The 10904-nt window shown below is 39.9% G+C and overlaps 1 protein-coding gene across 3 annotated transcripts in view; it reads right to left on the bottom strand.

Moving 5' to 3' along the window:
- Positions 1-10904, bottom strand: part of mink1 (misshapen-like kinase 1) — a 45402-nt gene extending 34498 nt beyond the window's left edge. For 2 of the 3 annotated variants that reach the window (XM_030069147.1, XM_030069146.1), the window contains exons 1-2: positions 9523-10903; positions 776-841 (exon numbers count right to left, since the gene is read on the bottom strand). In XM_030069147.1, coding sequence (XP_029925007.1) covers positions 776-841; positions 9523-9579 — 123 coding nt within the window. In that variant the 5' untranslated portion in view covers positions 9580-10903. Of the gene's footprint in view, positions 1-775; positions 842-9522 lie in introns of all 3 variants that reach the window. The other variant, XM_030069145.1, reaches the window with a different exon arrangement.

Here is a 10904-nt window from a genome sequence, read left to right on the forward strand (position 1 = left end):
CATCTTTACTTCAGATAGACCAACTACTGGGTCAGGGTGATTTTTTTCTCCTCTGACACAAGGTGAATCAGTCAGAATCCAAAAAAAAAACCACTCTTACAAACAGGTGATGGGAATGTGACTGTGGCACATAATGGTTTCCATCGCATTTGGATCCATGTTTGTCCAGATTTACTTTACACTAAATAAAGTCTGATTCTGCCCTGGCTTTTTATTAAATCAAGAGTTCTTCATCACTGGAATAACTTGGCCCGGCTTCTTACTGGCATGTCATCTTCACATAAAGCCCCCCAGTCTGTTCACAGTTTTGGAGTTATCAGCCATTATCTCTTTTACTTTAACTGAACTTAAAATAGTAGGTATGAATGTGAAACCAACCTCATCTTGTCAGCAAAAGCAGCTCCACAGTACAGCAGCTACAACCCTTCTCACAAAATTTTAACCCCAATGGAAAGTCCATTCCAAATTAGAAAATCTGTTACCACTGCATCATTACTTTGCAGACAAATTGCTATGAAGGTGTTGCAAGCAATGGATTAATTCTATTTATGTATTGATAAAACATGCGCAAATGAAAATGGATGTTTTCCTAGCTGTGACATTTTTGTTATGAAAACACTAATAAGTGAATCAGAGATGCAATGCATATTTAAGTTGTAATTCTTCAGCTGATAACCATTTCTAGTTTAAAGCAACACAAATGCATGTGTGATTAACAAGTGTAAGCCTAGTGTGCTACTTTATAAACAGACTGAGGATCCACCGCATATCTCACCTTGTACACCTGGCCATAGGTCCCATTGCCAACGACCTCGACCAGCTCGAAGATTCCTGCTGGATCCTGCAAGAGACATGAGAAGATTCAAAAGACAGGTGAGGAAAGCAGGCAGACTGGGGGTGGATACACCAGGACACTCAGTTTCTGCCTGGGGTACCACAGTTTCACACATTTAAGTCCCATAGACCACCAGTCACATAAGATGAACAAATTACTAGGGCTGTAGTCTGTTAGTCGACTGGTCGATTTATTGGTCGATACATTCTTGGTCGACCAAAATCTGATTGGTGGATTATTTGCCGTGTTAATTTTATCAGGAGTAAAGCACTAAGTGCTAATGGGGTGTTTTCAGAACACCCTGTTTCACAGGTAACAGTCTGTCTTCAGAACACCCCCTTGTTTTCACAATTTTGGATTAGCCCAACCCACTGGTGGAGACAGGTAGGCCTGTATGTTCTGAATTGAAGAAAAAATTAGGCCTGGTTTTCTGAATATTTGCTTAATTAAGAATGTTTAATGAACATTTAGTCCTCTACCTCGTCAGTGTGGCAGCATTTTACCAAAATAGATGGGGAAAAAAAGTCGAATGCAAACTTTGCAAATAACAGTTTGCGTATCACAGCTCAACGACCAACATGGCAGATCACCTAAAAATGGTAAGCTAACATGTCCGCGTTACGTTGCTCTGTCAGTTTTGAGTATAAACATATCAGAATTGGCATATTTCAAAGTTTTAGTCTAATAATCGTTTTATAACTACAGGCGCACACACCCGCAATGACGGCAGCTTGGAAATCATAGGCTATGATATTGCATAGGTGCACGTGATTCAACACTGTCAGAGCCGACCAACTCGAGTGTGTCATTCAGTGCAAAATAATTAGGTCAAAAACAATTTAATATACTGCAAATACTAGTTGTTTATGCTTATGTATAATTCATTTAGGCGGACAAGGCTACCAGGTAGGCTACTGCCCAGTTAATTCATCTAAAAATATTGTATTCCCGCTGCCCCCGGATTAGCTGACTTTCGGTCGAAATTTCAGGACTTTAGTTGACCAAGATTTTCTTTGGTTGACTACAGCCCTACAAATTACTGTATGTAACAACTACTGCATTCCAACACACTGGAAATTGAGTTTCTTGTCATCTGTCTGCAATGACTGGTGGCAAAAAGGGTCTTGTGCACCAAATGTATTTTCATTTATAGTATTAGGTGGGTAATAGATGGTTGGTAGTGTTTTCTTTCCCTTTGAAATGTCATGAGATAACTCTCAGTGCCATCATTAAGTGATAGACACGTTTTGTGTTATTGCTATTGTCATGTTTCTTGAGGTGAAGAGTTGTCCCTAAAGGGAAAAAAAATGATTGAGTTGCACCTGTTTTGCACCTCTAACATGTTATTTGTTAGAACCTTTCATCAACTTTGCGGATGCAAATGCTAAAACAGAGCAATTCTAAAAAGTCCAAGTCTCACACAACCTAAATCTGTAACATCATGAAATAGAGAATAAACATTTGCCAACGTCACCATTTAGCCAAGAATAAAACCAAGGACATATTTTTGCAATTAAGCTTTAGTTTTACACCTTAACATGAATTTTATGAGTTAATTTTGTCATTCTATTAAAGTCAAAATGCCAAAAAGATGCCTTTTAAATTGTCCAAAAAAACAAACCTGATTTAAAAAAAAAAAGAGCATAAACATGACCATCACTGTAAGTCTGTACACATCATATCATCAAAACCACTGCACTACCACATAAATTTGATTTGTTCACACCCACAGACGTATTTAACAAACACATACAAAAAAAAAAAAAAAAAAAGAAAAAAAACATGTAAATGCACAGGCATCTATACCCCTCCTCTGAGCCACACACTTATACACCCACCCACAGGACTTCACCTGAAAGTCTAAGAAACAGACAACAAGGCAGTTGTTTATGTATGCAGAGATCTACAAAGAATGGCACTGAGAACAGAGATGTGTACCACTAAGACAGCAATATGAGTACTGGCCTTTTCTGATTTACACAATTTATGTTTCCAACTGCTGAACAAATACCTCACTGGCACAAATAACGGTTAAATAAGTTCAGCATTATATATTCAACCCCCCACCCCATCCACCCCCATCAAGACAGAGGAAAAAGACAAGCAGTTCCACTTTCACACCATTTCAATATGGCTTGTAGATGATGTGTGGGTGGTGGGACCGCTGCTTTGGGTTTACAATGTACAGCATGACCTATCTTGCTTTCATCCATTTCCAGCATTGAGTATTCTGACTTTGACGAGGGGGTGGGGGGGTGGTATTTAGCCATTAAGGGAAGAAAGGTTTATGAGAGAATGATACATGCCACACAATATATGTATAACTGAGAAACAACAGAGATTTGTTTTGAGTTGCATTTATCTCATATACGTTGATGAAGAATACTACTCATACTCAAACATTTGAGTATGCCAGATGCACAAGTACACAAAAGAGGGGGAATCATGAGATAAGATAGGGGGAGGAGCAAGAGAGTGGTGGTAAGGAAGACGATAATGTAATGATACAGAGGGTGGTACTGGTAAGGCAGAGGCGGTAGAGTCACCCACGTCCAACAGAGAGAGTGGGATGAGAGGGAATGAAGTGATAGTGGGGGAAGGGTAGAGCTATGTTCAAGGAGCATGGAGGATTGCACCAGCAGCACATTGTCAAGCACACTGTCAACAATTATCAACAATACAAAACAAAACAAAAAAAGTATACGGAAGGAATCAGTAAAACCACTGGACGGCTAGAGAAGAAATCTGGAATCAATCTACAGATCTCAAACAAAGGACAAGCTTTGTTAACATTATTACATGCCATGCTGGCATGCTAATGTGTGAACTAATGTTTGAGAACCTCAGGGAAACGAGGCAGCACATTTTACAATGATATAACTCAAGTGTACAAAATGCCTGTGCTGAGATTTGAACATTTTCCATCAGTTCAAAAAGGGTCTGGACTCTCCAAAACAATGACAGGAGTCCACAGGGAAGCTGACCACATTTCCTGTCATGGTGTCAAGTTGACTGGTAGGGGATGTCTATTTGAAACGGCCTGGATTATCTGTGGCTACACAATCATAGTTATAGCTCCCACAATTTCCAACAAGGCCATAAGGTTCACAGAGGCAAAGTTTTTTAGACTGCCTCCAAAGCAACATATTTGTGCACACAGTCCTACACCTGACAGCAGTTACCCTAAAAACTAACAATACATGCAAAAAGATTGGGGGCATTTCTTTACATATTTAATATGCAATGCAGTATTGTTTTTTCCTACTGGTGTTGAACACACGGCTGTGAATTCCACCCATACAAATTGTATTTGTAGGGGAGGGTTGGTATTCTTTGCCAAACAGTATTTAGCTGAGGAGTTAGTTGCTGTATATGCTGATTGTTACAAGTACTGACATGATTAGTCGCTGAAAGGAAAATTAAATCATTATTGTTTCAAAAGATTGTTTTAGTCATTTATCATTTAAAAACGCTAAAAAAATTGCTGGTAACAGCTTCACAAACTCTAGGATTTGCTTGCTTTTCCCGGCTTCGTATTCTAAAATGTGCACTGAGGGATTCTGGCTGCTCATGTGACTAAATTAGAAATTTTAAAACATCACTTTGGGCTCTGGTGACTGGAGATGTTATCTACCACTATTTGAGATTTTATGAAATAAACTATTAATTACAAAAAAAAATTAAAATACTGATAATGAAAATAATAACACAATAACTCAAAAAACAGTTTCTTCTCATTTTTTCTAATTTGCTGTACATATTCATGACATCTAGAGGAAGTCGCCTATTGATTTTGGTGACCCCATGACCTTTCTTCAAGTGTCATAATCAAGCAAAACTCTGTCAAGATCGTTTAGGGCAGGGGTGTCAAACTCATGCCATGGAGGGCCAAGAGGCTGCAGGTTTTCATTCCAACCAACAACTCCACCAGGTGATTTCACTGATCACCCTACCTCCAAACAGAGAGGCGGGACTAATCAGTGAAATCACCTGGTGGAGTTGTTGGTTGGAATGAAAACCTGCAGCCTCTTGGCCCTCCATGGCATGAGTTTGACACCCCTGGTTTAGGGGATACACCCTGCTGATGTTCATTTTGGAGGAAATGACTGAAGCACAATGTCAAAATTTGTCCAAACAAAATTGTGTTCCATGCCTTAGTTGATTTTACTTGATTACAGTGATTTATATCCTGCAATTAGACTGACATTCTGTTGAATAAAACTATATCAGCAGTTGAAACAGTCCTCAGACAACAGATTCCTTATTCAAGTTTTATTTCTACTAATAAGCTTGGAATGAGTTATCAAAACACAGCCTAATGACAATGCTTGTGATGCAAAGCATTACTGAAGAAACAACTGTCAAGGGTGTTGAGAGATAATGGGCTCTATCATTATGAATATGCAGACTTCAGATATTTACACTCTGTGCCTTTGTGCACCACTACAAAATACATTTTTGCCCCTAAAGGACTACAGCCAAAGTCTAAAGTTGGCCTGTTGCTGGTACAAGCATGTCACGCAAGCAAAGTTCAAGAAGGACCTGTGAAAATTCTACTATCTCTTAACAACTTCCACACATGAAAATTCTTGGCCCTCTGGCAAGGATTAACATATCTAGTGGGGATTTTCTTTTTTTCAAATGGCCTACAAAATGTTCAAGTCAGTTACTAAGTGGGTAACATTATTGCTGTTAAGTGGCTGGCTGAAACCCCAGCCTTGTTACAACAATTACGGGTGTGTAGCTAGACAACATGCCTGTCCAACTTCACTACGCAAACAGAAGAAATAGCCCAATATCTTCATTTTTGAAAGCACTGAACACCACACATTTATATCTCAACACTCAGAACACCCCAACCCCCATGAGTATCCAGTTTGTTTCGTCATATTTCTGTCTGAAATGCATCAGGCTTGGGGCTGCACAATTAATCGTGCATAATCCTATAGAACATTTTGAGCTTGGCCTATGTGTATGCATAATTCAACAATGTGATTGTGAACCTTCAATGTTGTGTCCACTGAACTATTTAACAATTTCCTCTGCGTTTCATTATAAGCACAGCATCTACTCACAGCAAAGTGCAGAGCAGGATTGCGTCACTAGCTAAAATTTCTTTACATCAGCACCGCGGCAGAATATTCAAATACTGAATTTTAAAAAAAATGTTTGATACCATATGTGATCTACAAGATTTCAATTCAACCTCCCCTCCACAAGGTGTATAAAGGCAGACTGCATACACTGAATAGTTAAAATTATTAAGTACAAGCACAATTCCATCTAAACTGGTTAAGAAAAATACCAAAATTGGTTCCAGAAGCTACACATGGAACCATTTAACCCTTAAAGCTAGCAAAAATGGACACCAATCTGACACATCAAATTATCTGCAGAAAAGTTGATACAAAGTTATTCAAATGTGGTAACAATAACTTTGTAAAGCATCTCTGTGACCACTGGGTTTTATTTTTTTCTACCTTTCTGGAGTATCATAGCAAATCAAGTGCAAAAAAAATAAAAAATGCAGGTGTCCCTGCAGAAACCTAAAATGTATTATTTATTTTACTTTGTATTAAAAAGGATAGTTGACTCAAATTGATATGATTGGTTTTCTGAACACTGCAGAGTTAATCTCCTTATTTTGTCCCCATTTTCATCAGCATCAATGATTACTATCAGTTGGGATCACAATACTGTGTAAAATTATTAAGATTAGCATTGTGTACTGAGCAGTCTATGCGAGGGGTTGCTGCTGCATTGATGCTTATCTATTTGAATGAAAGCCATGTAATGCACTGCTACAGTATATCTATGACTAACTTTTAACCCTGGCAGAGACATATGGCACTTGTAGTTCAGTGTGCAACTATAAAACAGAAGGCTTTCACAAAGACAAAACTATAAAACAAATTTCTTCAAATAGAGTCCAAAATGAAATCTGATACAAAAGGGCCTGGTCAAAGATGCAGTATGGCCTCTATCATGTATGGTATGCCAGGTACAGTGATGAGAAATAAGCTAGTGGTTCATTGTTGGATAGCACCTGAACTTTGGCTCATCACCACCAACATCAGTCAGTTGCTTCCCACCCCTAGGAGCATTAAAAAATAATAAAAATAAAAACGACGACTCAGATTGGCAGGGTTTGCCCAAGCATTTCATTTTCAGGCACAGCCTTCTGCTGTGCCTGAAAAGCCCCATCAAGCCCCATCAACTGATAGAATGTGCAAAATTGCATAGGCATGGGCATGGTAACATTGTTTGAAAGTTGTGTGGCAGGATTTGGGGAAATTATTTCAGCACTTTTTTGTGTTGTTTACGACTCATTCATAGTGTTTACCCACTTATTTCTATTCAGTCACAGGGGGCTGGAGCCTATCCCAGCACACACTGAACAGAAGGCAGGGAAACACCCTGGACAGGGCACAAGTCCATCACAGACTAACACGCAATCAAACTCACACTCCCATTCATGTCCATACACAATTTACACACTCCAATCCATCCAACATACATGTTGGTGGACTGTGGAAGGAAATGCACTCAGAACATGCAAAGTCCACTCAAGGAGGGCTGGGGATCAAACCAGACATGATCTCAGTGCTAACCAATGAGGCACTGTGCTGCCCATTTACCATTTAAGACTCAAAAAAAGGTGACATTTTTGAAATAGTGAATATGGCTCTATGTTCTGGTATGTTTCTTTCAGTGCTTAATCATTTGAAATTTTTTTCATCTTAAATGACGTACTCATCTATAAGGCATTCATCAGAATGAAGTTCAATGTATCTCATTCCATTCATTCCATAGTTAATGTAACAATATAGATAGAGAGATATGGATAGGATTTGTCTTGTTTGGTGTGTCCAAATATTTATTTTTTCCCCCAGAAAGTGACAAACCTTTGCCCATTTATGGTGAAGACTGAATAACCCAAACTGCAGTATTGTTTCAGTTACCTACAGCTTGCTGGACACAGCTTTTGTAACAATGCCCATCTGACTGGGGAAAAGTTACTTTGAGGGAACAGATTTTTAAACCATGTGCACAGTTTAACACTGCAGAGGTTGTTAATCCAGTCACAGGGTTTGCAAAATTAAGACCACAGATCTCCACATCATCTCATTTTTTTGTCACCAAAAGGCTACCCAGAGGCTCCTCAGCTTTCACTCTACAGCTCTACTATAGCATAGTCTCCTGTGTCAAATGATGTTTATGACCTCGTATTCTTAGTGAGTAAACCTTGTTGCTATTAATCACTTACACACCAACAACTGGTGTGATGATGTTAGTAGAATGAGTGTGGTTAGATCAGTGTGTTCAAAAGAAATGGTATAATAACACTGAATGCTGAAACACCATGTTTTTTGTTGTTGTTGTTGTTGTTGTTGTTGTTGTTGTTTAAATGATCCAAGATGTGGGTTTTATATAACAATTTATCCATTTTCACTGGAGCAGGGCCCAAAAAATATCTGTCAGGCCATCTAAGTCCTGCATAAACCAGGAAAACCCTTGTCATGTTAATAAACTGGTACCAAGAGAGTAGATGTTATTTTCAACATTCCGCACTATTTTAGCATACCATTTGCCCAGCAGGGATTCTCTTGGGCTTACAGGCCTACCAGGAGTGTACCATGGTAGGGGAAACAGAGCTGTAATCTTTCAAAAAGATGATGCTGAATGTATCAAACATCTCTTTAAAATGCTAATATTAGCATGTCTTAAGGGGATTTTTCTAAAAAGGAAAAAAAAAGGTTTTGAAATCTTCCTCGTGATGGGAAGATGAAGCATTAGGGTGCATGGCAAAAGTCTTAATTCTGAAACCATACCCAGGACTACAGGCTCTCTTTTGCACAACTGGCTACAGTGGTGAGCAGATTTTATTTTTTCAGCTGATTTAAATTCTAACCTGACAAGTAGTTCTTGGATCAGAGGATGGTGACCGAACAAACTACGTCAAAACAGCAAGTAGAATTTAAAGACTGAGGCCTTCAAGCAAAACCACAAACAGAATTTACAAGCACTGGGTGAGAAGCTGCTGTTGATTTTCAGGACTGCCATGCAACTTGAGACAGGCTGTCAGGCCATATTATAAAACACCTCAAAACTACAAATATTTAAGCACCAGGGATATTCTTGATATGCTGTAGTGACAAAATTATCAGCAAATATACAAAATACTGGACAGCTAGGACATTAAAAAAATTACCAGGCTTATCATGCTTGGGGTAGATGTTAGTGTTTCATTAAAATGATTAACTGGATTAACAACCACAAGGTGGATCAAGTGGAGGGGCTCTGGGAGCTATTCCCTTCGGTCTCCCCAGCATACAGGGGCAATCCTAATTCTCATATGGTCATCAGAAAAACACTAGTGTGAGAAGTTGACAGGGAGGTGCATTATTAGATGGAGGAATCTGCATGAAATGTTGATGTGTCGCTCCACAGTTTGATTAAAGATAATAATAATGATAAATCGATCAATAAAACCCGTGCCATGGCATACTGGGACAAAATGTGTTTATCCCACCATCACTTTGTTGTGTGGATTTCAATAGCTCTTTCTCTTATGTCTGACAAAAAATGAGATGTCTCTCATTTGGACCTGACATTCAATGAGTCCACCTGCTGTAATTTCACATTATTTAAGTGCTGCAAACTCATCTTGGAATAACATTACTCACCCTCAGAGCGGCGAGGTCTATGTCATCCAGGCTCCGTGTGGGGGCGTTTTCAGACATTGCAGGCGAAACTTGTAACGCTAGCTAACAAGTTAGCCAGATAATTGCAAAACGTACTTTCGGGGATTTAAATGGCCGTGTAAGCGAGCTCAAATACGCTTATTTGTGAGGGAAACCGAGCAGACGGGCTGTCCAAAATGCTGAAACTGTTGCAGAACGACGCCGTAGCACTTCACGTTAGATTAGCAAACACATCGCAGATACAGAGCTGCCACAGACGCACCCAGCTGGTTAGCTCACGTCAACTCTGGCCGAGAGCTATAATGTTTATCCGCAGTTGTCTTTTACAGAAAAGCCACCAGCGGTATTTGTTCAGCACAAATCCAGCTTTAAAAATGACAACCTTTTTTAACAACTGGTTTACCGTCCCCGCTAGCCGGCCATCGTACGCTTTCCAACAACTGGCAGGATTTCAATGTAATGCACCTCCAATGTTGTTGAACACCTTGCTGCGTTCATTTTGACAAGACGCCGCGTCTTTACTGCTGCATGACAAATCCCAGCTCGGACACGGTGGCGACCGCTACACGAAGAACTAAAATGTCCGACACCATCACAATCCCTGTGATATTGATAAAGTCCAACAACAGTTACCGCCGAGCAAGGCAATGGTTGTTTTTTTTTTTTTATGCGAGAACGCAACGTCTGATGTGATGGCGCCCGGTCCGTTTCACACCGCACCAGAACCGACTGTCAGCCTGTCATTATTAACCTTCTCAATGTTTCCTCTTGCTTTCCACCGAAGCACAAATGAGAAAATGAACAAAAACACCTTCGTTTAGCGCTACGTTTCGATGTGATTACAGTTGTCAAACTTATCAACAGCATTAACTTGTAACGTTTTATTCCCCAAATACGAACAGAGCGCACGCTAATTAAAACGGCGAGTCAGGTGCGAGCGGTCGATCTAATCTAACGTTAACCAGATAGCTAACCTAAGCCGAGCTAGCAAGCTAATCAGTCTTTTTCCAGAATAAACTTTCCTTCTTCATCCATTTTCTGTGTTGACAGTCGCGCCTAGCACTGCCAACCTTCCGGGTAAAAACACAGGCACTGATTCTCGCCAACAGTCGTGCAGCTTGTCGGTTGGGGCCCTCGGCTGTTGGGAAAAAAAATACGCGATGCTTTCGACCTGCGATATCCGAAAATCTCAGGAACTTCAAATGTTATTCCACGACTGCAAAACTGCAGCTAACAGCCCAACTTGTTATCTCGCCATGTTTTGTTGCCCTAGTCCTCCCTCCCAGCCGTGAAGTCTTGCGGGGTTGTAATGACGATTGGCTGCACACAGCACTCCTCAAGTGTTTTCTCCTCTTCCAGGGCTA

Source organism: Myripristis murdjan, chromosome 14 (assembly GCF_902150065.1).
Source record: "Myripristis murdjan chromosome 14, fMyrMur1.1, whole genome shotgun sequence".
Taxonomy (NCBI): Eukaryota; Metazoa; Chordata; class Actinopteri; order Holocentriformes; family Holocentridae; genus Myripristis; species Myripristis murdjan.